At 44.9% G+C, this 26,386-nt stretch overlaps 2 protein-coding genes across 7 annotated transcripts in view; one reads left to right on the top strand and one right to left on the bottom strand.

Annotated features, from left to right (window-relative positions):
• GNS (glucosamine (N-acetyl)-6-sulfatase) overlaps positions 1–14,536 on the top strand; it is a 47,540-nt gene extending 33,004 nt beyond the window's left edge. For 3 of the 5 annotated variants that reach the window (XM_045588213.1, XM_045588212.1, XM_045588215.1), the window contains 5 exons: positions 3,843–3,944; positions 5,697–5,804; positions 6,762–6,872; positions 8,214–8,374; positions 12,040–14,536. In XM_045588213.1, coding sequence (XP_045444169.1) covers positions 3,843–3,944; positions 5,697–5,804; positions 6,762–6,872; positions 8,214–8,374; positions 12,040–12,118 — 561 coding nt within the window. In that variant the 3' untranslated portion in view covers positions 12,119–14,536. The remainder of the gene's footprint in view (positions 1–3,842; positions 3,945–5,696; positions 5,805–6,761; positions 6,873–8,213; positions 8,375–12,039) is intronic. The other 2 variants (XM_036458943.2, XM_045588214.1) reach the window with 2 other exon arrangements.
• An 8,763-nt stretch (positions 14,537–23,299) lies between these two features.
• RASSF3 (Ras association domain family member 3) overlaps positions 23,300–26,386 on the bottom strand; it is an 82,833-nt gene continuing 79,746 nt past the window's right edge. For both annotated transcript variants that reach the window (XM_045588216.1, XM_036458947.2), the window contains one exon: positions 23,300–25,912. In XM_045588216.1, the coding sequence (XP_045444172.1) occupies positions 25,763–25,912 (150 nt within the window). In that variant the 3' untranslated portion in view covers positions 23,300–25,762. The remainder of the gene's footprint in view (positions 25,913–26,386) is intronic.

Raw genomic sequence — 26,386 nt, 5'->3', positions numbered from 1 at the left:
GACTGGCTGTTGAGGTTTTCCTCTCTTGCTAGAAATTAATCTAGCTTTTATTGGGTAGTAGAATTTCTTTAAAAAGGGTTTTAAGACAGGAAAAGGTTTGTAGGAAAACTAACATGGCCAGCATGATCCAAGGGAAATAGAACTGAACCGGGAGTCAGAAAAACCACATTCGGGCTTTAAGACTTTGGACAAATAAGCTTTGGTTTCCCTGTGTGAAGTTGGGAGGATGTTCAGTGCAACTAGGGGATGCCTGGCTTCTTCCTTGTTGGAGAAGCTGAGGGGCACATCCAGATGGAGCAGCCCAAGATGTGGAGTTCTCTGCCTATGCCATTCCAGTGCTTTGCACTAAGTGGATTTGGATGCTCTGTGATGTGTTTGTCTCTTTGATGGCCGTATTTGAATTCTTTAACATTGGGGCTTAAATATCTGTTTGGAAACCCCAAGTCTCCTCCTGAGAGCCCTTTTACTCTTCTCATTGATTCTGCAGCACTGTCGATCTTCCAGAACAAAGAAAGATGCCCTTTCAAGGCATGATGCCCTTGAGGTCATGCCCCAGAGCTTTCCAGGGGCTTTTATTTGATCAGAATGTCTATATTTAAATTCCAAGAACATTCCCAACTGAGAGGCTATGATTTATGAAATAATCTACTTTTGATCTTGTCCAAGCTTTTTCCGTTTCAGTCCATAGTGAATGTTTTGAGTTTTATATATAGAGATAAAAGCAGTATTGGCAGTTCCCTAATTACAGTGTTCTGATTTACAATTTTTTGACATTATGATGGTGATACAAAATACGCATCCAGTGGAAACCGTCTAGGCTAAGCTATGTTTGGTAGGTTAGGCATATTAAATGCATTGTCAACTTACGATATTTTCAATTTATGATGTGTTTTTTAGGACATCACCCTGTCGTAAGTTGAGGAACAAAAATCAGTACCATTTTAAGAACTTAAAATACTAATGTCTGTAGAAGTCATTACAGTGATGGACCCATAGTATCTATTCTAATTCCAGGTTATATAAAAACAGAGATAGATAATTCTCAGGTGAGTTCTTCACTCATACTAAGTATCCACTAGAAGTCTCCTATCTCCTAACATAGTATGCTAATTTTGAGACCCTATTTACTTTCTAAGTCAAACAAAACCCTACAAAGGAAGAGCTCATTGTAGCTATCTGGAAGAGTTCTGGGGCAGTATATATGGTTTTTGTGCCATTTGACTAGTATTGGAACTTACAGACCTTTCTCTCCATGGAGCAAACCACTCTGAGAGCCTCCCGTCATACAGCTGATGGCCCCTCATTCCTGGTGAGACTGTCAGTCAACATTTTATATTCTGTGGGTTTTGCTATTTTGGTATTTACCTTTTTTCCTTTTTTATAAAACTGCCTAGGACTTGTTAGTAATACTTGTGGACTTTGCTTCGCTTTATTCATATTCTGGACATCACTGAAGACCTGTTAGTCACAAAGCAGGGTCCTTTTACCTTGATCTGATTCTGGAGGTCATGTGTCTGCTGGTCTCTTCTTTCCTGACATGTTGTTTTCTGTTCATGTCCATTCTTTTTTTTTCTTTCTTTCTTTCTTTTTTTTTTTTTTAATGCTTCCTCCCTCCCCCACCCAGTTATGTATTTATTTAATACCTAAAGGTTTACATATGTCTCCTTTTCTCCCAGTTGACACCCTTCTGCCCCCAACCATTCCCATCCTGGGCAAGCCCCCACCAACCCAGTGTCTGTCCATTGGTTATGCTAATATGCATGCATACAAGTCCTTTGGTTGCTCTCTAACCTCCCCCTCCTACCATTTGTCTCTGGATCTATTCTTGTTCTCACATTAATTCTACCCAGTTCCATCCCTGCTGTTGTAAATGGTAAAAGTCCCTTCTTTTTTATAGCAGTGTAGTGTTCCATTGTGTAGATGTACCACAGCTTTTTAATCCACTCATCTGCTAATGGGCACGTAAACTGTTTCCAAATCTTAGCTCTTGTAAATTGTGCTGCTATTGTTCATGTCCATTCTTGTTGACCATATCCCAGGCTTCCCAGTCTGCCTGGGGAACTTGGACCTAGATACAGTCTCACTAACCCAGGTTTGATATAATCCCTAGACATTGCTGTGGGCTTTTCGTAGTAGCACAAGGATTGCCTTTCCCTTGAGTTGCTAGGTCATTTCTGTCGCTTCAGAGCCAGGATGAACAACGATCAGGTGTTTTCTTGCCTTTTGTGTTTGTACTTTCGGTTTTGTTTTTGAATTAAAAGTACCAGGGTTAATAGGGTTCTTTTTAATCCCCATTTGGCCTTCCCTAAGATGATCCAAGTTTTCTCAAGAATTGTGAACACTGAAATTTCCTCTGAGTAAATAATAGCTTTTCTAGTTACAAACTGTTGACTTTGTTTCAGTTTCTTCTCTTTGATTTTCTCATCTGTAAAATAGGGGGGAGGGGGAGATGTACTGCATCACAGGATTGTGGTGAGGATTAAGTGAGGGTAAATGCTAAGTACTGGCACAGCACAGATGCTCAGTGGGCATCAGTTCCCCTGGTTTCCCTGCTGGGTTGTCACCACCACTCTGAACCTTTTCTAACATGTGAGCAAAGTGACTTCTAGTTGTGTGCTTAGTATCCAGGCCTGCACTGTCCACGTGCAATAGCCACCAGCCACATTGGCTTTTGAACCAAAGATAGGCTACTTGAGATGTTATAATATTTTAAATACCAGATTTCACAGACTTGGTTTAAAAAAAAAAAGTAAAATCATTAATTTTTTGTATTGCTTACATGTTGAAATAGCAATGTTTTTATATATCAGGTTAAATGAAATATATAAACTGAATTTCACCTTTTTACTTAAATGTGCTCACTAGATATTTTTAAATTACATATATGGTCTTCTTATGTTTCTATTTGAACTGGTGCTGGGTTAGGTCCTGAAGAGGCATGGTATACAGAAGGAATATAGTCTAATAAACATAGAAAATGAGAGGTATAAATGCAGGACAGTATCTTTAATACCAAGAATGTTTATTTAAAATATCTAAGTTTTGTGCTCTTCAAGGAAACTTTTTGCTGTATTGTTGGAATAAGTTTTCTGCTGTCTTCAAAGCTTATTGCAAGCCTTTTTTTTTTTTTAACAGTGTTGTCACTTTGAAAAACTATAAAAAGAGCTAATATCTTCCTTGGTGGTAAACATTCAACCTTTGACACTTTCAAAATTGTCAGGAGTCAATTTGAAGTTAAATTTAGTGAACTAATAAGAATAATTAAGTTGGAAAACACTTTGTATAAAATAGACCCACATTTTTCTCATGATTCATAACAGACTCTAGGCAATCCCAAATGAGTTTTTAAAAAATGTTTTGCTCAACAACACTATGTGTGGAATAAATAAATAACTTCCCATAATATAGCTTCATACACATAAGGACAAGAAGTCACAAATATGCAACAGGGCTGTGCTAAGGACGGGAAAATATTTACAAGTGTGAAAAATAACAGTAAGTCCTAATAGAAGAGTTTTTAGAAAGCAAATATTAATATCCCAGTAGAAAAATGGGCAAAAGAAGTAACTGATTAACTTAATACTCACACAGAGTTTATGGACAGGACTGTTTATTCTATTCAGCACCTTGAGCTGTGACTGATATTGTAACATATATTACAAGCCTTATAAGCCTTTGTTTTTTAAATTACTATAACTATATTTGAATATGTAAGTCAGTAAGACCTAAGTAAGTATGGGCTATACAAAAGATAATAGTAAATGCTGTTTGTGTCAAGGAGAAGTGGGGGAAGACAGTATAGATAGAAAAGGAAAACTTGTTTCTTTTTCTCATTCCCATAGTTGCTCGTTGCCAACATTGACTTGGGTCCTACTATTTTGGACATTGCTGGCTACAACCTGAATAAGACCCAGATGGACGGGATGTCTTTATTGCCCATTTTGGTGAGTATAAAGCCCTCAATCAGGCCTGAGCCAAGACTCTGAAATAAATTCCAGGATGTATAAATTTAAACTTAAAAACTATTAAATTTAGGGAAAAGTTTTCTTTTAAAAAGAATGATCGGAACACAGATAAACAGAGTTTTCTATATTCTTCCTACTTTCCATCTCCTCCCCCCAAAAAACCATTATAAACAAAATTAAGACAGGTGATCAATTGGGAAAATATTTACAAGTGTGAAAAATGACAGTAAGTCCTAATAGAAGAGTTTTTAGAAAGCAAATATTAATATCCCAGTAGAAAAATGGGCAAAAGAAGTAACTGATTAACTCACAGAGGTATTAGAAATGGTCAAAGTTCAAAAAGATTGTTTCAGTACTGATCAAAGAAATGCTTAACTGAATGAGACCTTTATTGTCTGCAGAACTAGCAGATACCCACTATTTGCAGAAGTCTGAGAAAATGAATTACTCAGACTTACAGAGCTAACTATAAAAAATGTATGTGTAGTGTTAATAGAAGAAAACAGAAAACCTAAATATTCATGGTTGAATTGTTGCACCACTAAACAATAGAATATTACTAACACTACATAGTATAGATTTGTATGCATTGACTTGGAAAGATGCCTATTCCATGCTATAGCAAGGAGGTTTCACAACAGCATCTCTTATTCATTAAAAATGTGTCTTAATATGTTTAAACATAGACAAGTTTGGAAAGATTGGTCTTAAAATGTTTTAGGCATTTAAGTGACTCATAAATCTTACTTATTGATTTTTCTGAATCTATTACAGTGTATTAGGTAGAATATGATTCATAGAAGAGAATACATGTAACTCATGTTAGTTATGAAACACAAGAGATACCATGAACCCATCATTCCATTTAAGAATTCAGATATTTCTAATACTGGTACCTCTACCTATATGTGTCCTCCCCCTCCCCCCTTCATTCTATCCCTCACCTGCCCCATGAGAGTGATCACTTTCTGATTTTCATGGTTATAATTCTCTGGCTTTTATTTTTTTAGGGTTATTATGTATATATTCCTAAACAACATGCCTAGTTTTGGTCTTGTTTTGCCCTCTTGTTTTACTAGTCCAGTTGTAAGAACTAAAGTGGGGGATTCTCCCCCCCACCACAAGTTCATGTATGTATGCTATCTTTATTCTGACCAGCAAGTATATTGGACCTATTACCGTCCTTAGCACAGCCCTGTTGCATATTTGTGACTTCTTGTCCTTATGTGTATGAAGCTATGCATTTCTTAGTATGAGCTTAGAATAATACTCACACAGAGTTTATGGACAGGATTGTTTATTCTATTCAGCACCTTGAGCTGTGACTGATTCTTGCTTAGTGACTTTGCTGGTTTCCGTTCCTGACCTGCCTCACAGTAGTCGTGGGAACTATAGAGTGCTCAAAGCACTTGCCCATCACTTGGGCTCTAGAACAGCGGTCGGCAACCGATAGTCCTTGGACCACTGGTGGTCCGTGAGGTCCAAAAGGTTGGCGACCGCTGGTTTTAGGAAACCTTTAGAGCAGTGGTCGGCAACCGGTGGTCCGAGGCAACCGCTGCTCTAGATCCTCAGTAGCCTTCACGTGCATCAGTTTTAGTCACTCCCTTTAGATACTGGATGAACAGTCCAGTGAGTTTTGACTGCCGAGGCCCCGTTAGCAGCAGAATCAATAACTCCGTGGTCCTGCTCAGTCTGTAAGCCTCACAGGAACCACTTTCGCTCTTCTTTCAGACAGGTGTCAGCAATGTGACCTGGCGATCGGACGTCCTGGTGGAATATCAAGGCGAAGGTCGTAATGTCACCGACCCAACATGTCCTTCCCTGAGTCCTGGAGTCTCTGTGAGTAAGGGTTTGAGTTGGCTTGGACAGCTTCCTCACTGACAGCTCGGCAGGACACTGGTGTAGAGGTAGCAGATGCTGAAACCCGTTTGAGTCCTGCTTCTCTATCACTTCACTTAGTTACTTGCCTGCAAGATCAGTAGATGCACAAAGATAAATCAGTATTCCTGAAAAAAAAATTATGAAAATTATACTGCTGAGCTGTTGTCAGAATGTGCATTTCAAATTCTTCCAATTATTGTAACAAGTACACGTACCTGCCAATATTCTTAACCTTATTAATCAATACCCCTTCCGGATTTCCTACCCTTCCCAGTAATGGTACTGTTTTACGTTAGGGATATAACCCGTGGCATCCAACGAAGATATGGGCTCCCACCTCTAACCGTGCCATGCACTGGTAGCAGCGAGGCTGGTCGTGGTGGTGGTGGCCTCACGCTGGAGAATAGGAAATAGGCTTCCATTTGAGTTGACTCTTCTAACACCAAGGTGTTAAGAACCAACCAAAAGTTGATATGGGAGACTGAATTCAAGTCCCACTTGGTGATAAGAACAGTCATAAATAACTAACCTGCTGATGATTCCACAAAGCTCAGTTTAGCTTTTTTCCCCAACTTCTAGCATGGCAGTTCTTAATATACCTTAGAAGTGATTCATTTGAGTATTGGTCTCTTCTTTACCAACCACACATTTTACAAGGGCCCATTACAGCTAAATAGATGTGCCAGCAGAGATGGCAATAGTCTACAGACAGAACCACCATGACCACGTCCCTTAGTCAAGGGGGCCATCACATCAGTAAGGAACAAAGCTGCACATGTGTTTTTAGTTCATCGTGGAAATTTTCCCAATTCCTGTCCACTTATATGTCTGGTTTGAGCCAACTTGGTTGCCCCAGTAGGCAGGTAGTTACTGTAGAATGACTATCTTCATTTAACTTTTAAAATATCCCGACAGCAATGTTTCCCAGACTGTGTGTGTGAAGATGCTTATAACAACACGTATGCCTGTGTGCGGACCATGTCAGCACGGTGGAACTTACAGTACTGCGAGTTTGACGACCAGGAGGTAAGGTGCCCTGCTGCTTCCCTGTGTCTTGCTGGCGCTTTGTTGGTTGGGCTTGGTGGGAGAAGAGCAGTTCCAAGGGAAGATGTGTTCTTCTCTGTACTTCCACCTAGGTTTCCTTCAGCAAAGGAATCGGAATTCCCAGGCCATGCTTCACTGTCATGCCCTTTCTGATGAGGCTCTCTCTGCTCCCGCCACCACCCAAACACTTTAAATGTGCAGGTCACTTTGCCAGATGCGGCTTTCCTACGTGGGTAGGCTGAGGGTCGGACACCTCATCTTGGTCAGAAACTGTCCCAACCTCAGCACAGTCCTGTGTTGCTCAAACAGATCAGCACGGACAGTCTGAAGGACCACGTGACACGTCCCTGGGGTTTCGCACCACTTATCAGAAGGTGCTAACTTACGCCAGCTGGCTCCCCACATTGGGCCTTGTGGAGTCAACATTCATTATCTTTCTCAGAAGCTGACTCACTCGCCATTTCCATGTAGCTTTTAAGCATTTTAACAGGCAAGAGAGTTCCCCTCCAACTCAATTCCTGTTCCTCTCCCGCCATAATCTACCCACGTAACTACTTTATAAGTGACTAGAGGCCTGATGCACGGAATTTGTGCAAGAGTAGGCCTTCCTTCCTGGCTGCTGGCACCAGTTCCTTCTGGCACCCAGGCTTCCCTCACAGCCAGGCTTCGTCTAGAAAGTCTAATTAGCATATTACGCTTTTATTATTATAGTCTAAGGACAGCCACTTGAAACCATTATAGGCAAATTCTGCCTGTCATCTTCCTAGTCTATCACTTGACTCCCAATTTGGAGAACAAGGTACAGACTGGAGGGAAATAGTGATATTAGACATGTCTAATATTAGAAATAATAGTATTGTATCTTTCAGCAACACTGCTTTTCTAACATTGGTGTAACATAGGTTAGAGTACTTTCCTATCCTCATTTGAATCTTCACAATCCCAAGGCAAAAATAAACTTTCAAATGTCAGCTCTCTCTGAGTAACTTCATTCCTAAGTCTAGTTTCTGAGACCCTGCGTGTGAAGGTCATGCCTTCTGCTATCTGCCTTAGTTACAGAAAGTAATGACCACCCCCTCCTGACTCTGCCCAAAAAGGGCCCCTTTCCAGCGCGTGGACCATAGACCGAGGCAGTTTAACCCCGAACAGATGAGATGCTCCGCTGTCGCATGGATACCCTTGGGCTCTCGAGGGCTTTGTTCTCTGTGAGGGTCTTGAGACGATGATGTTTTCCTGGGCCGGGGGTGTTGTCTGTCTCTGCCCTCCCCATTTGGGAACAATTCACACAAGTATTTCTTTCCTCCCTCCTTTCATTGCCTGCAGGTGTTTGTGGAAGTCTATAACCTGACTGCAGACCCCCACCAAATCACTAACATTGCTAAAAGCATCGACCCAGAGCTGCTCGGGAAGATGAACTACCGGCTGATGATGCTGCAGTCCTGTTCTGGACCAGCCTGCCGCACTCCAGGGGTTTTTGACCCCGGGTAAGTTTCCGTTTTCCTCAGTGACTTTGCCAAGTTGGATCTAGCTGTCTGCTGTTGTTGAAGGCGGCGGGAGCCCGAGGGGTCCCTTCGCTGTGGGCTGTGGTTCCCATGCAACTGCTGAAGAGTGGGAACACCGTGCCTCCGTGCACCAGCCCGTGTGCCAGGAGAGCACGCTGTTTGAAACGCCCTCTGTGTGCCAGTCGGTGTTTGAGAGGCACAGCCCCGCTCCTCACCGCCACTGGGGCTCCTCTGCCTCCCCTCCTGGCTGGGATTCTTGTCAAGGCACCACTGGTGACCCCTGGGGCGTCTGAGGGTAACTGACCAAGTCATACCCTGTTCCTAGCAATTTCGAGAGCATATGCCTTCATTTCCTTTCTCAGAAATCCCGATTACAGAAACATGAATACTTTCCAGTAAATGTAATGTATTAAATACAGATAATGAAACAGAAGGCATAAACTCTCATGTTGAAATGTGTAAGCCCACTGCAGTACACAGAGGTAGGAAAGATGTTTACCACCTACTCAGTCGGCTCCATTCCTTCCTCTCATTCCTCTTGAGCAGTAACTTTTCACCACGAACACTGGGCTCAGCACACCGTATCTCTGAGCGCCTATGGCAAAACCTGTCATCTTTTGCTCGAAATTTACAGAATTAAACTTTCATTGGGAAAGAATTATTTCAGTTCTGGTAGCCTAATTATAGGAGAGAGGGAAGAATGCTGTCTTAAGCAAATGAAAATCGTCGTCACATGAAGAGATCTTCAGTCCGCATTAGAGAGGAATGTATGTGAATTAGGAGGGAAACAGGATTAGTTTTTGAACCCATTTTCTTTTCTTTTCTTTTTTATAAGTTTTATTGTTCATATTATTACAAATGTTCCTTTTTTTCCCCCCACCATTGCTCTCCTCTACCAGGTTCCCACCCCACCCTCTGCCCTTTCCCCACTCCTCATTGTCCTCATCCATAGGTGCACAGTTTATGTTCAGTCTCTTCCCATGCCCCCCTCTCCCCTTTTCCCCAAGAATCGTCAGTTCACTCCCCTTCCATACCTCTGATTCTATTATATTCAACAGTTACTATTGTTCATCAGATTTTTTTTTTAATTTCCTTGGTTTTTAGATTCACTTGTTGATAGTTACGTATTTGTTGTTCATAATTTTTATCTTTGTTTACTTTCTCTTCTGAAAGAACCCCCTTCAGCAATTCATATAATTCTGGTTTGGTGTTGATGAACTCCTTTAGCTTTTTTTTATTAGTGAAGCTCTTTATCTGACCTTCGATTCTGAGTGATAGCTTTGCTGGGTAGATTATCTTTGGCTGTAGGTTCTTACTATTCATCACCTTGAATATTTCTTGCCATTCTCATCTGGCCTGCATGGTTTCTGTTGAGAAGTCAGCTGACAATCGTATAGGTGCTCCTTTGTAGGTAACTACCTTCTTTGCTCTTGCTTCTTTTAATATTCTCTCTTTGTCTTTTGCTCTTGGAATTTTAATTATGATGTGTCTTGGTGTGGTCCTCTTTGGATTCCTTTTGTTTGGAGTTCTGTGCGCTTCTTGGACTTGTAAGTCTAATTCTTTCACCAGGTGGGGGAAGTTTTCTGTCACTATTTCTTTCAGTATGTTTTCGATATCTTGCTCTCTCTCATCTTCTGGGACTCCCATAATTCTGATGTTGGTTCGCTTGAAGTTGTCCCAGAGGTTTCTTACATTATCTTCAATTTTCTGGATTCTCTTGCCTTCTAGCTTCTGTGGAGGAGTGTCTTCTGGCTCTTTATGTTCTAAATCTTTGACTTGATTCTTGCAATCTTCCCTTCTGTTTTTAGGACTCTGTAAAATATTTTTTATTTCAGACAATGTATTCTTTATTTCTTGTTGATCCCTTATCATTTCTTGATGACTCCTTCTTAATTCTAGTTGATCTCTTTTTATATCCTCATAGGTCTTATCCATCTTTTCTAGGAAATTCTTGAAAAACCTTATAAGCGTAGATTTGAACTCTATATCCAGATGCTTTTTGTCCTTCATTTCTTTCGTTTGTGATCTATTTTGTTGTCGCATTTCACAGTTGCAGATGGGACGGGGTTTCAGGGTGGAGCCTGCAGCTTTGGCTTCCGTCAGCCCCGCCCTATGCAGGTCCTTCAGTGCTTGCTGCCGGCGCCTCTGAGAGAAAGGCGCCCTTGATTTTCACCTGCTGCCAAACAGTCTATGCTCTCCCACAATGAGCCCGGTATTGGGGTTCAGTTGAGTTGGAAGTGGGGTTGGAGGTGGCGTTCAGAGCAGTCTGGAGCCCCAGTCTCCTTCCCGCCAGGGCAATCCCGAGGCACAGCCGACTGTCCCTTCTCTGCGCACAGTGTGCGCGCCGCCGGGACCTCCTTTCGCCTCTTCCCGGGGTTCCGCCTTACAGCCCAGCTCCCTATGGCTGAGCCTGAGTCCCCGGGGTCTGGCCTAGAACTGGGGTTCAGAGCAGTCGGGGTCCCAGCACAGTCGGAGTTTTATCTCCTTTCCGCTAGGGAACGCCCGCCAGGCACTCAGCCACCCCTCCTCTCCGGCTCCGTCCTCTTCTCGCGCCGCGTCTCCATACCTCAGGCTTTTCCAGCTCCTCCGCGCCTCCTTCTGGTTTTCTCCTTGCTTCTCGCTGTAGAATTTCCAGTCAGTCAACCTTCCTGTAGTTCTGGGCAATGTCCGTTTTATATTTTAGTTGTATTTTATTGAAATTGTTGTGTGCGGCTGCGGCTAGGTGTTCACCTGGGCGCAGCCATCTTGGATCCTCTCCTGAACCCATTTTCTTTAAAAATCTTTAGCCATAGGCTAGTCTCTCCAAACAAATATTTAGGCCTATAGAATCCCATAGCCACCCTATTAGAATACAGGCACACATATTTATTTATATATTGTGTGTGGCTGCTTTTATACTTCAGTAAACATTGAATAGTTGGGACAGAAATTGTATGGCCCACAAATGCTAAAATATTTATTATCTGCCTCTTTATGAGGGGGTCGGGGGGATTGGCCAGCCCTTACTCTAAAATAATAGTGAGAATTAGTTTATCCTAAAAGACAGCAGATAAAAGTAAAAGACAGTGTTATTTCTAGCCTTCACCTATATTCTTTATGTTTGCCAAGTCTCAGCTCAAGTTACCATTCGGCATTCACTCTGACTTCCCCATGGGTGATAAAATGAGTTCTTTTATGTGCCAGACATTGTATACAAATTGCCTTACTATTTTATTGGCCGCCAGAGGGGTTAATGACTTGCCTCAGTTCATAATGAACCAGATTCAAACTCATGTCTGAAGTACACACCTGTGCTCTTTCACTTAATTGTAAAAGAAAGGCTCAGGACTTTGCAACTGCTGGCGAGGCCTTCGGCAAGGACTAGAAGATCTCCCCTTCCTCCCAAAAAAACAAACCAAAAAAACAAATCTCACCTTCTTCCTAATGCCTTCTCAGATGAACCTTCCTGTTTCTCCTCTCCTGTTTTGTGTGGCTGACTTGCGATGGAAATGCCCTTAATAAAACTCCCCCATCTTGAGCCACTAGATTCCTGTCTGGTGACTTAATTGTTCTTTGCTATCCCTTCCTGCCCTCCTTTCCACGTAGCATTTGGAGGGAGGTTCTGGCAACTGCAAGTGATGTGACATCCTTTTACCCCTTCTCCCCAGATACAGGTTTGACCCTCGTCTCATGTTCAACAATTACAATGCCGGCAGGACTCGAAGGTTTTCCAAACACCTTCTGTAGCGACCTCTGCGGGTAGCGACCTCTGCAGCTGGGCCTCTGCACGCCTGTCTGATGAAGTGAGCGTAGTAGGTATCTGTAGCTAGTCTTCAAGACCACGCCTGGAAGAGTTTCGGGACTGGCTTGTTTTAAGTCCTGTTGTGAAAAGCACCCCAATCAGCCGACCTTCCTGTGCAGTGTGTTACACTGTGAACGCTGCCCGTCTGTCAGAGCGGCCGTCCCCAGTCCCTCCATTCAGCTGACACGACTGCTCCTGCGGTCCGGGTCTCGCCATACCCTTTCTGCCCTGGGCTCGCTCCCCGGTGGTCCCAGTCTGAATTGGTAAGCCCGTTCAGAAAAACGCATTTGGTGCGCAACATGACCTGAAGATCAAAGGACCCGCATCGCATTTCAGATTGAGCACTTGACTCTCAAAAAGTACTAACATCACATGGCTTGAAGAGTAACTATCAGAACTAAATCATCTATGAACAAGTACCACTGCTTTCAGAGTAGCAGAAATACGTTATTTATAGTACCTGTCCATCACAATGTGATAAGACGCAAATTCAAAACGTCAGCCAAACTCTGTTCATTTTTTGGGCCTGGACTGGCACACACTGACATGGAACAGAGGCTTTTGGTAAAGGCTAATTGCAGGTAGTTGTTGAAGGTGAGAGCCATCTATTTTCCAGGGGCTGCTACCAGATGGAGTCTCAGGTGACACCAGGGGTAGGGAAGGGGGTGTGTTTTGAGGGCCTTCTGCAGAGGGGGCGCTCGGTTGATACGCAGTAAGTGCCTGACCAGCAGGGAGTCTGAGTGTCAGTCTCAGGCTGAAGTTGTTTTGACTCTCTCTGCATTTTGCTGACACTCTGTCTAGCTGTTCATTTGTTAAGAAAATTTTTGTAGTTGATGCACCATTTTGTTCTTCTGAGTTTGTGGTGTCTTGTGTAATTAGGCCCCCTTCACTATTCTCATTAAAATCAGATCTTGTTGCGGTTTCCTCACTATTTAAAACTACATATTTCTGTTTCTTGACTGAAGCCCACTTCCACCATTTTCTTCACAAGAAGGTTAATCAGTGGTGGGGCAGTAAGGAAGGGGAAACGCTGTGGTTTGTAACCTGATCAACTCAGGCAATAGTGAATTAGCTTTATTTAGGGTCTTAGGCTGAGCTTTAAGCACTTTGTAAGACGTGGTCGTAAGCAGCTTTTCTATCAGAATTCCAGATAGCCATTGGGTTTTTTCCTTTACCTCACGTAGTCCATTAACTGGTGATATTTAGAGGTGAAACAGGCAAATGAAATGGACACCGCTGCTGTGAAATTATAAAAATTTGTAACTAAAAGCAAACTACAATGTTGAATATGGGTTTCGGCTTTATTCTACACTTTTGATTCCTAACATTTCTCAGTCAACTTCCACATGAATAAAAGTTGGCCATAACTATTCCCGAATAAAAAGAAACCAACTCTTACCAGGTCTTGTCCTGTGATGTCATATTATTCAATTAATTCACTTTATGATGCATAGAGTGACACACATGTCAGCTGCCGACATACCCATCCCTACCAGCAGCTTGTTTGTGCTGGGGACGCAGTGAGGCCTCTCTGTAGTTGCATTTCCAAGCTGAGTGTTGAGTGCCCTCTGATTTGATTCTCCTGGTCAAGCTTCATTCTGGATCTGGGCTAAAGTCACCTTTCATTTTGAGGCTTCAGCTTGTGTAGGCTATCAGGCTACAAAATGCACAGAACTTTTCAAAATGTCTCTGTCTGAGGGACCCACTGCAGGAGGCTTGCCTTGTCTCTTAATTGTATTGATTTAAGTTTTATTACTTTCCCTTTTAAGAAGGCCAGGCCCATATCTATTTGTGCCCTTCAGAGTAGAGAACTACCCATTAGTAATGAACAGAAGATATAGGAATGAACAGATTTTGCCTTATAAAAGTTCCTATTACAAAGCTTTTCCTCACATGCAATCACCAAGTAGGAAACACCTTTTGAACATCTTTGAATCAATGGTGCTGTTGCAAAATAACATTTTTTTGGTCAATATAATTGACAACACTAGGGGTTTTGTACAAAATAGTAATGATAGCCATGGAAGTTATACGTTAATCTGTGAAAAATGTTCTTAAACGTTAAGTGTCTAAATGAAGGACTCGTGCTTTAACAAAAGAATTGTCCCAGGATCCTTATGAGAAAGCAGAGAGTATGTCACCTGATCCACCAGTGTAATTAGATGGGAATATTTGGGTTCTTTAGTTTTACCACCACTATGTCCCCCCTGAATTTTGTGAATTCCTGTGTTTGCATCATCTGTTCTGGGAGTTACTCTGCCCTGGTTCTGTCATTTCAGTCATTTGTCTTAGAAAGTGCCCTTCAAAGGACCCTGTTCACTGCTGCACTTTTCAATGAATTAAACTTGATTTCTGTTCTAGTGGAAATGTGTCCTTTGTCTTAGCCCCCATGTAGTAATTCTGACAAGATAGATGCTCTCTCTTCCTGATGCTGTTTCATGTTCCAGTCACTCCCCTAGGACAGGACTGGCTGTTTTCACACCAGGGTACAGTCTGTGCCTGGAAAGCTCTCCTGCACGTGGTCCCTGCTGGCCAAGCCCTGAGTGAGCACCATGTAGAAAATCCTTCCTGGTCCATCTTGATGCATTTACAGCTTTGGAGAACAATCATCTTACCTTGGCTGGCTTTCCGTTAGATAAACTCAGCTCGCCTTCCAAGGTGCGTTACCGTGATGCCCAGTCATGTGACCCAGTGCCCCAAACAACTTCATGTGGAAGATGGAAAACTTTTCTGAAAGGGCTCATAGGCTGTTAAATTATGTGGGCTCTGTTGCAATTAAACTCTAACTAGGGCAATTTTTGTGCTACTATACCAGTCAATAAAATCAATGAGTGGCTATGATCCAACAAAACTACAAACAGGTAGGACCTGATTTGCCAACCCCAGACCTAGTGAGTTGCCTCGTACCCTGTAAACTAGGGGTGTCGAACTCAATCAGAGAAGGGGCCAAAATCTAAAATCCAGCCTAAATCGCGGGCCGAATGGTTTACTGAACAGTCAAACTGTCATTGTGATGGAAACGCAGCGGAGTACAGTGATGACAGCGTGGTGCGGGCCACATTGCAAGGCCTGGCAGGACGGATTTGGCCCGCGGGCCTTGTGTTTGACACATGTGCTGTAAACTATGAAGGTCAAGTAGAAAAACAAGGTTAGAACATACCCATAAAGTTGCCAGATTTCTACCCCCAAAATGGGTAATTTGGGTATATCACAATATGAAGCCATCAAGTAAAAGGAGAAAGTTGACCTGCATAGACTCACAAAGTGAGGCCAAGTACAGACTCTCCAAACTCCTTTTTCTGATTTATCCCACCTGTTCCCATTGAGACTGCCTGCAGAACCAAACTCCCTGCAGAATTAGTCTTTGTTTCATCTTTCTCTACTAGCAATGGGATTAAAGGGCTGGTCATATGCATCCATTGAAAGCAGAGAACACAAACACCCCAGGCAGAAAGTGCTGTGTTGAGACAGCTACTGATGGCCCAGGGATTATATATAAGGCAAGATTAAAATGTGGGACACAAGCTAGCTCTAAGTACCGGAGAGGAGGTAACAGTTCTAAACACTGGTCTTTGAGAGGAAGCTTGCATGACCAGGAGACCGTAATCATCCTTAACTTGTAGCTGACGTATGATCAGAGGCCCTAGAAGGGCAGATGGACACAAAGGATGCTTGTAATTAGACTTATGATAAAAATGGCTCTGCAGGATAGGTTTTTCCCTCAGCTTGATTCACCCAAGCTCACAAAGCTAGTGACAGTCATGGTTCCAAAGAAGATCCAGCTTCAAAGCCATCTATCTGTCAAACTCTGCTGTCTCTGTGATCTACGAGGACTTTCCCTCCATCATATACCTGAGTGCCTCCTCTGCCCACTAATGAGTTAGTTATGAAAGGGAATTATCCCATTCCTGACCTTGAGGACATTATGTAAATTAAAAAGAGAACTTAAAAAACTCCAGGCAAGAAAATTAATCACCGCTAAACCAGCCTCAAGGGACTTCTTTAAGCTGAAAAGAATGGGTGCTATTAAGTAACAAGAAGACATATGAAAGTAGGAATCTCACTGGTAAAGGTAAGTATACAATAAAAAGTAATGGGCTGATCATTTATAAAGTGAGCTTAAGGGTAAAAGATAAGAGTAATAACTATAATAATTACTTAGGGTGTACCAAGTACATGAAAGGGAGTGAAAATGTAGAGGTCTAGCACATGTTCAAACTTAAGTTGTCACCAACTTAAACTGTTAAAACTGTTAAATTATAAGTTGTTATATGTAAGCCTCAAGGTAATCACAAAGCAAAAACCTACAAGATATCCACAAAAGATAAAGGACTCTAAACATACCTCGCTACAAAAAGTCGTCAAACCACAGAGGAAGAGCACAAGAGAAGAAAGGAACAGAGAGGTACTAGAAGACAGTCATTAAACAATAAAATGGCAATAAGTATATACCTATCAATAATTACTTCAAATGGACTGAAAATTCCCAATTAAAAGAGAGTGGCTGAATGGATTAAAATAAAAAGACCCATCTATATGATTGCTTCTTATAAGAGACTCACTTCAGATGTAAGGATACATACAGACTTGAAAGTGAAGGGATAGAAAAAGATATTCCATGCAAACGAAAGACAAAGCTATACTTACATCAGACAGACTTTAAAATAAAGACACGGTTCATGGACTGAAGAGTAGTGGTTTCCATTCCGATCAAGGGCACAGAACTTGGCTGCAGACTTACTCCAGGCCCTGATTGGGGCCTGTGTGGGAAGCAACCAATCACTGTGTCTTTCTCACCTCACTGTTTCTCTGTCTTTACTCCTCTACCTTCCACTCTCTGTAAAAAATCAATGGAAAAAAATATCCTCAGTGTGGATTAACAAAAAAACAAAGACTAATCAGAAAATTGATGAACAGGGACAGATCCAAAGGCAGAGAAGCATCAATCAGACTGACAGACCTCAGAGGGAAGCTAGGGGAGGGTGGGCGAAAGGAGATCAACCAAAGGACTTATATGCATGCATATAAGCCTCACCAAGGACATGAACACCAGGGGAGGTGAGGACATGAGTTGGGGAGGGGGGGTGTTAATGGAGGGATGAGGACACATGTAATACCTTAATCAATAAAGAAAATTTTTAATAAAGACTAATCAGAGAAAAGGGGCATTACATAATAATAAAGAGATCAATCCAAGAGGACAAAACATTCATAAATATTATGCACACAACAGAGGAACACCTCAATAAGTAAAGCAGGTATTAACAGACTGAAAAAAAGAAGAGGATTTGTCCCTGATAGCTCTATTTGCAGGGCAAGGACAGTTTCAGACTAAGAAGGGGAGGGAGGTGCTATTACCATTCAAGTGTCTTCTTGTTTTATTTGCAAGAGAAATCAAAACAGAATTCTCTTCACACCTCGTTTAAGTGCTTGCAGCATGGCTGTGGTAAGCAAGCCAGGGTCCAAGGTGGCTCCTGACGATCCAATGCTTCAGCGTTGGTCCACACCACTGATGGGACAGTATGTGGTGGTGTGGCTTCTGAGGTTAGAACATGAAAGACATGGCCACTCGCACCTTGTTCTCTCTTGGATACTCAGAGGGGGGACCTGCCACCTCATAAAAACACCCAGCAGCCCTAAGGTGAGGTCTGTGTGGGTCTGATGTGAGAACTGCCAATGACCAGCCCCACCTTGACAGCCACGTGAGCCATCTCAGAAACAGGTGAAGAATTCACAGGAGTAAGCTCAGCCCCAGCGATATCTTAACTCTGGGAGACTGACCCCCCAAGCCAGAACCATCGGCTCACCTGCTCTGAACTACTGACCCACAAAGAGTAAATGATAAAATAAATACTTTAGGCTGCTGACTCGGGAGTAATTTGTTAAGCAGCAATACATGACTAACGTAATGACCGAAGAAAAACTGGAGCAAGCCTTTTGTCCAAACCTATCCCATTGCAGGTCCCTGGGCTAGGGCAAAGCTGTCCAGTGGTAAGGCTCAACTTGTCTCCAAAGGGGAGGAAAAGTCACGTGCATTACACGCTTGAATAGAAACAAACACTGGCTCCCAGCTATTGTTGCTAACACCAAGAAGAGGCTTCTTGGTTGAAACGGTTGTTTTCGGCACATGTTGGAAGGTATTTTAATGGACTCTCCTCCTGGCTCCAGGGGTCCCCATAACTCACAAAGGCCAGTGCGGGGGAGAGCAGAGCACAGGCCAGAGCAGCCCTCGGCAGCTGCTGCACCTGCTGCACATCAGGGTTCGGGCTGGGTTTCTGAGGCACCTGTTGTCCAATTCAAGGCCATCAGTCAGTCACTACTCCCTTGCCTCGTCCCAATGCTCGGAAGTAGCTCAGAAGCGCAACAGATTCTGTTCCCGCAGACGTCCCTAAGAAAGGCTGCTTTGTGCACTTCACTTCCCCAGGCCCCCGATCTCCCCAAGTCCGGGGGCAGCAACTTTATTAGGTCTGAGGTCAACCTGGCGACCTGCTTTCCTTTGCGGCCTGGAAGGAATGACTACTGATGGAGTCTACCGGGGCAGCCTTCCTCCTTGGACTCTGCTTTTATGGACGTGTCCACCGATAGCGAAGCCCAGGGCCAACAGACAAGAACTTGGGCCTCGGGCCTCCTGCCCCTTTCTTCTCCCTGCAATGGCACGGAGGCCTCAGCTAGGAGTTCAGCCAGGTATGAACACTGACTCAGGAATCTGTGCTCAGGGTCCTTGTGGAGGAGCCCCTTCCTGTCTCGAAGATGTGCCTTGCAGCTGGGAGAGAGACAAAGTGAGCTGAAAATATGGCCCAGAGATTACCGTCTGGGGGAGGAGTCACACACATGCCTGACAGCACTGAGCAGCCACAGGGCGAAGGCCCCAGACCACCTGCGCACGGCCCTCGGGCCTGTGTGTCTGGGCATCGCTCTCCTCACGGTGACATGGCAGCACGGGCATCCCTCCGTCCCAGCTGCTCTGCGCACCTGGCTCTCCCCTGTCCGAGAAGGAAGACCACACTCTGCCACTGTGTTTATGGGAGCACCAGGGGAGGTGCTAAATATTCCGCCATCCTAGAATCTTGAGTGTTTTGCTTAAAAAAAAATGTCCCTCTTCGGAACTGCGCCCTATGCGATGCTTCCAGATGAATTTGGCCCAGGGTAGAGCAGCCATTAACACACTGCAGGAGCGAGAGCTTGGAGGATAAGACCACCCTGCACTGTATCGGGCTTCCCGGAGTACAAAGCATCTTCACATGCACCATGTTACTGGTCCTCACATCAGCCCTGTGAGGTAAGCAAACACTTTACAGGAGAAAAAACGTTGGATTTGACCCACAGCAAAATGCCATAATAATAAGTTCTAACTCTGCTCTTGCCAAAAACGAACGCATGACCTAGGGAGAATTATTTAGCCCCAGTTAAAGTTCTTTTCTCACAATGGAGGGAGCAGCAGGTGATGCTGACATAGTGTGCTGCCCAAAGACCTCAGAAACCAGCTTCATCGTGTGGGAAATGTCATATAAGCTACGCATTCTGCTTGGTAGTCCTCCTCATCCGTAGGATCTCAGCTCTAAATCGCTTCTAGGAAACCTTCTCCAGCCTCCTCACGCTCCTAAGCCTCTGGACTTGGTCTTCAGGGCACTTTCCGGCTTGCATTGCTCGTGCACCCTGGTTTCCATGACGACACGGGTCGTGATATCCTTTCTCAGGGGTCACCCAGCACCTCACATCCTCAGGGTGATTTATAACGATTCCTTCAATGAAAGAAATGAAGACACTTGGTGTTCTACTCACGTTTCTTCTTGTGCAATGAACAGAACAAACTAAGGTAAAGTGAAAGGTTAAAAAAAAAGTTATAAGAATAAAGATATAACAGTAAACCAGATACACTCATTTCTCAAATATGATTACAATTAGTTCCAAGCTGTTGGCTGGGAAAGAAGGAAAAAAGAGTAAGGAGGGGAAGAGAGAGATTTTAATAAGCATAAACCCTACTATATCTCTAATATAAAAGCAAGCTGAACAGTGTTAGGATATTCCGGATCCTATGCATTAAAGCTTTATACTGCAGGTAACTAACCTGCGCGCTCGGGGGAACCAAGGAGTTGGCAGCAGCAGTGCCACCGGGCAAGCTTTTCAGAAGCTAGGCAAAATTAGAAACACCCAGAACTCACCGCTCCGGCACAAATTAACGTTTTTTAAGGAAACGATTCAACGCAAGGACCTCGTTTTGTCTTGCAATCTCTTTCATCGGATCCTAAACACTGCTCTTTCGCGACCACCAGCGTCATAACAAACAACTCTCCCCAAGAGCTGCTGAAAGAGGGAGCCCGAGGGACAGAAAGCACCCGTGTCCTCATCCACACCCCAACACGCAAGACGACTACCTTCCCCGGCAGATGCCGAACCCCTGGGAAGTCTGTTTGGACAAAAGGCGCTGGAACTCGGACTTTGCAGAAGGCTCGGTTTCTACAGCTGCCCTTGTGCCCTGTATTGATAAGGCATCAGAAGACAGGCTCGATTTTACCTAAAAATCACGGGCTCTGAATGTTTTCCTGAAGAGCACACATTCAAGAAAAAACATCAGAAATGTTTGCCATTTTGAAAAGAACATGGGGACCATGTAGAGCTCGGATTAAAAGATTGGAATATGATCTGTAGCCCCCGCGACAATCATAATCATTCAAGGAGCCTACGTCTTGGCACCACACCCCAAATTACTGCTCCTGGCATTTAAGTGCCTGCTATGGCTCTTGGAAATCAGCAAGCCCTTAGCGCAGGGCCCCTGGAACTCCAAAGGAAAGGAGCCGCACAGGGTCTGATGAATCCCACGTGTCCATTAAGGGAGGGGAGGGTGCAGAACCCACCCCCACCCCCAGAGCTGTGCCATTCAAGATCCAGGCCCCATGAGGGGCAAGGCTCTTTGTTCAGAAAGATGAACGCAAGCCATCCTGGTTAACAGAATTCCCAAAACAAAGCCAAAACCCACACATAGCCCTGGTGTTTCGTGTTTGTGCGTAAGCATTTTAAAATCCCAATACTCACTTTTCTTGGAAACGAGAAGAGAGGAACTTTTGAGTTCAGCTGCTACCAAGCGCTACCTCACCAAACCTGAGAATCACAACTGGCTCTGGAAGCCGTTTCTGAAGTTCAAAAGGATCTGCCCTCGACCCTGTTAGTCTCACTTTGTAGAAAATCCCCCTCCCCCCTCAAAAAAACAAGCACAAAACAAAATGAAACCAAAACTACTAGGAAACCAAACCAAACCAAAAGCTCTGTGGTTTTTACGGCTGCCCACGTCCCTCTTCCTGTTCATCCCCCAATCCTTACCCCAGGCTTTCTTGCACACTTACCACATGAGAATTCTCAATTCATATTACACAGTTTTACAAAGTATCATACTTTACAAAGATATCTGCTTGTAAGAACATGTATTAAGTAACTTCAAAATGCAATGGGTATTTAAAGCGTGCCTTTAACATTTTTGTTAAACATTTTTTGTACTCGTTCAATAGAAACTTACCTGGCCACTGGGTACAGCGAGCAATAAAACTGCCGGCCCGCAATGTGCTAAGTAGTGACTCACACGAGACAAGTATACACTGTAAGTGCCTGGCTTCCCATGTTCCTTTGAAGAGGAGCGTCCTTGATGGGGAGTACAACTCCAGGCTTGCAAGCGTTTGGGAGATCCTCTGGAACTCAGCTCTGAGGCATTCTTCCGGGGGCCCAGGAGGCTGAGGGGCTGACCGCAGTCAGAACACGGGGCTCTGCCACCTGCCCTGCCGGCCTCTCCCTGGCACCACGGGCAGGTGCTTCTCCCTCTGCCACTCAGTCCATCACTCCCGCGGAACGCTGACGGAGCAGAAAAGGACAATAAAGCACCCTGGTATCAAGGCTGCGCTTTCGCCTCTCAGAAACCCCGAAAGTGCGGACAACCGAGAAGGCTTCGAACCAGCAGCGTCATGGAACAGCTGGAATGAGCGCACAGGAAGGGGATGGAGAGGCCGAGAGCTCGGCTGCCAGGACGCGGCCCTGCCTCTCACTCGGGGCCACAGGCAAGCTGCTGGACCTCGATGCACCTCTGCCTCCTCACCTGCAAATGGGAATGGGTTAATACGCACTGAGCTTTTAGAATAATGCCTGGCACCCGTTCAGCACTTTATCCTGCAGAGAATTCTGCTCCTCTTTCAAAAACACAGAACCCCCAACTGGGATCATTTGACAGAGTCCCAAACGCAGCAGGTGACTCTTGAGAACTGATCTTGTAACCAGTGACACATTCGGAAGAGAAGCCTAGGGCAGGAAGCTAATCCCTTTAAGGAATAAAAATTTCAAAACATCCCCCTGCACCTTGGATAGTAACCAAGGCTGAAATCCCAAATTAGATTCCTACGGACAGTTCTGTGAAAAAGGAACTCTGTATGGAGCCATCATTTTCTAGGATGATATTCTCACTTGTGAAGCAGCTCTAGTTGGTGAAATGTTACCCCCTCACCAATCAGTGTGGCCTTGCTATGTCATCAGTGCCACTAGAAGGCAGTGCAGTGGTAAGAACACTGATCTGCAACTGGCTCCGAGGTCTAAGACCAGGAGGCAGTGGTGCAGGTGGTGGAGGGGGGGAAAGGGTACATCAAGTCAGTCACCACTGCTGACGGCCAAACACTCCCCACCCATGTGAGATGGTCACGTTGACCAAAATTAAAACACTTTTATGTTGAAAGTGGTTTGTTTCAAGGATGGGATGCCTCAGGGCTAAGAATGGGGGCAGAGGGGAGGGGCGTAGAGGGAGAAGGTATCTAAGGAACTTACGATGTCTATGTTGGTGTAGCCACAAGGTGTCCCACTTTATAATAATTCTCTAAACGGTTCCCAGGCTTTATACACTCTGCATGCATGTCTGTCTCACAATTAAAGCAATGGCTTTAGTAATGTATTCTACGGGCAGACACTCAGCTAGGGTTGTTTTCCCCACAAGACAGGAAACATGACATTTGAGAGACCAGGTGTGCCCCACTCAAACCTAGTAAAAAGGGTCACCCTCTAGCATGTGTCCCCACGTGTCTCACAAGAAGTTTCTCCCGCTCCTGTGACCTTCTTGTACCTGGCGCAGCGCCATAAGTGAAAACACACAAACGTTGACTGACAACATCAGCTTTTAATAATGGAAACAAATTGCCAATCCAAAAACAATTTCAGGGAAGAAAAATGTTCCCTATAAAAAATAAACTTAAACACTCCTCAACATTATAAATATTATAACTTTTTACGTGTGCGATTTAAAATGCTCCCCTGCAATATCTCCCCCCTTCATTTGACATCACTCCTGTACCATCACATAGGGAAAACAGTATCACAGCAAAGCTTAGTTTAATTTAACGTAAGAATTTGCACAATGATTTTTAATAAAAACCGGTGGCCTTACTGGCCCTTCTTTTTTTAATACATGAACCTTGCTGCAGTAACCAGTGTCTTGGAGAAAGCATCGATCTTCAAGAACAGCAAGAACATTTTCCGAATTGCAGCTTGTAGTGCACATGGCGACGATGAACGGGGTGTGGATGATACAGGGGAGGGGGCCTATTTTAAGACAATCTACTTCAAGTAAAAAAAAAAAAAAAAAAAAAAAAAAAAAAAAAAAAAAAAATTCACAGATACCCATCAGCTACTACATTAGGTTCTAACAGTGTCTTAATCTGAGAAACAAATGCTTCACAAAATATAAGCTTACTGGGGTGGGTGAAGAAGAGAGCAGGTGGTTGATAACACTATCCTCAAACCCAAGCCACAGCCCGAACAGTAAAACCAGTATAAAAACCGTGAAGGCATTCCCTGAACAATAAAAGTGTTCGATGACAATGACAACTAAAACCTCATCAATGCACTAAAAAGAAGTCACATGCAAAATTAAACAAGATGTGCCATACATGTTTTATAGCTAGCTCTACTCTTTTTCCCATCTTTCCTTGAAAAGCTGAGGAAGATACGATTGTCTCAGTGACGTGCGGCAGATCACCGCCGACACTCCATCTGCCTCTGAGAGGGGCCCTCTGACTGAGGAGCCCCCGGGAGGGAGACAAATGCAATCAAAGGCACAGTTCGGGTAAAAGGCAAAAAGCTGAAGCACCTCGGAATTTCACAAAGAATCCAGTAGGTGTCACCAAAGCGTTAACAATTCCTTGGGAATTTATAAAAACAAAACAAAAAAATATATAGACAAAAAATAATAGACTGTAAATCCCTCTCTAGAACCACAGTTACACCTTTCCCATGGTTTTCAGATGAACTGCTGCCTACAATGAGGTTATTTAGCTTGCTTTAAGGAAGGCTTCCATTGCACACGCGTTTCTTTGGTCGGAAGGAACATGCACTTTTGTTAAAAGGTTTCCACAAACTGTCCCTCTGCGGTGGCCAGGGGTGGCCCTCCCCTTTCCTGCCGTCGTCGTCCTCCTGAGAACCGAGGCTCCGGTAGTACTGGGTCTTTCAGCCAGAGCCCTGGTCCCCGGTACACGGAACGGACTCCCATTCACAAGAGAGAGGGAGAAGGGAAAGGAAGGGGAGGGGAAGGAAAAGGGAAACGGAGTGATTGTCACCAAGTGTGCAGGGAGCTCTTCCCTGGACAAATCTCTCAGCCAACCATCTGGAGAAACGGGCCCTCCCCAGACTCCTTTTCAGCTTTAAAAACAACCTCAGGGAAAAGAGTAACTTAGCAGGCGTTCAACAGTCCCTGCTCCACAGGCCGGGGGAAGCTGCACCTTCCACGCGAAAAGGCAGGCCCGGGAAGGCAGGCTCCGGCTCGGCTCCCGCTCCCACTCCCGCTCCCGGCTCTGCACCATCACCGGCCGCAGGCCACCTTCAGTCGGCCTCCGTCACCATCCCTCTCTTTGGTCTAGCTCCTACGTTCTTTGGTGCCGTTTCCCTATTTTATTCACCAGGAAACCAAGCACTACTACAGTGGCCCTAACACCTCAAAACACTGAACGTTTTAATCCTTTACAAACAAATACACCTTTCCCTCTCCTCCATCAACCCGGCACCCAAACCGCCCTCACTCAGAGCTCCTCCAGCTCCACTCACGCCTTCTTCCAAACTTGCTCTTTACTTTCTTGAAATGCCAAGCTCCTCCAAAATCCTTCCCAAACTCCTGAGTTCCCAGCTTCCTGTGCCTTTCATTCACGTGGATGTTCCCTCTGATATTGGGGGGGAAAAAAAAAAAAAAAAAAAGGTAGTTTCAACAGAGGACAAGTATTCAGATTCCTGGTTAAGCTTTTTAAAAATCATTTGCACATCCTTAAGCTTAACAACATCATCATCAAATAATTAAAATATCAAAGAAAACGAGAAACAAAACCCAGAGTCCATGCTTCCGAGCACGCGCGGCCCAGCTCCACGGCTCGCGGGCGGGCGGGACGCGCAGTAACAGGCGAGCCCGCAGGCTCCGGGCAGAGGCCCAGGCGCGGGGGCCGTGCGGTCCGGAGAGCTCCTCTAGGGATAAAGGGGAAGCCCCTCGCATCACGGGGCCGGGAAACAGCCCTCCGAGACGAGACGAGAGGAGATCCGCTGCCGGTGCGTCCGCAGTCCCTGCGCCCTGAGCTCGGGCCGCCTTAGCCCGGCTTCCACACCTCGCTGAGCGCCGCCTCCAGCTTCTGCCTGTAGGCCGTGTAGCGCCTCTTCAGGTTATACAGCTGCTCGTCCTCCTCCTTGTCCAGGATGCGCAAGAAGTTCTGCAGCTCCGGGAGGCTGAAGGCTTCCCACTGGGAGAGAAGGCAAAAGGAGAAACGCCAGGTGTTTAATTCCGTCCGGACCAAGGATGCCGCCCGGGAGCGCCCAACATGTGCGGGTTCCTGCCTGGGCACTCAGCCCCGCGCCTGCAGGGCCTCGGGTTCCAGAGCCTCGCTGCCATGCCCACCGCGCCACCCGCCCTGGCTGCTCCGCGGCCCTCCGTCCTCCCGGGGCCCCGCTAAGGCCAGGACCGCACGGCCCACACCCATTACACACGTTCACTGGCTGACCCCCGAGCATCAGGACAACCCCTCACTCCCTCCATCCGTGCCCTCTCCTCGGAGTCGTCGCTGCCCCTACCTCTTCCTCTGCTCCCTCAGGCAACGTGATCACTTCCCAAACTTTCTCCCTCTCAACGGCCACCGCCATCTCCTTCCCTGGCCTCCTCACGCCACTCCACGCCCCCCAACCTGTTCCCCACCGCCAGCCTGAACACAAGTCCCCGC

Source organism: Pipistrellus kuhlii, unplaced genomic scaffold, assembly GCF_014108245.1.
Source record: "Pipistrellus kuhlii isolate mPipKuh1 unplaced genomic scaffold, mPipKuh1.p scaffold_m20_p_3, whole genome shotgun sequence".
NCBI classification, from domain to species: domain Eukaryota; kingdom Metazoa; phylum Chordata; class Mammalia; order Chiroptera; family Vespertilionidae; genus Pipistrellus; species Pipistrellus kuhlii.
This window is presented reverse-complemented; position numbering and strand designations above follow the sequence as displayed.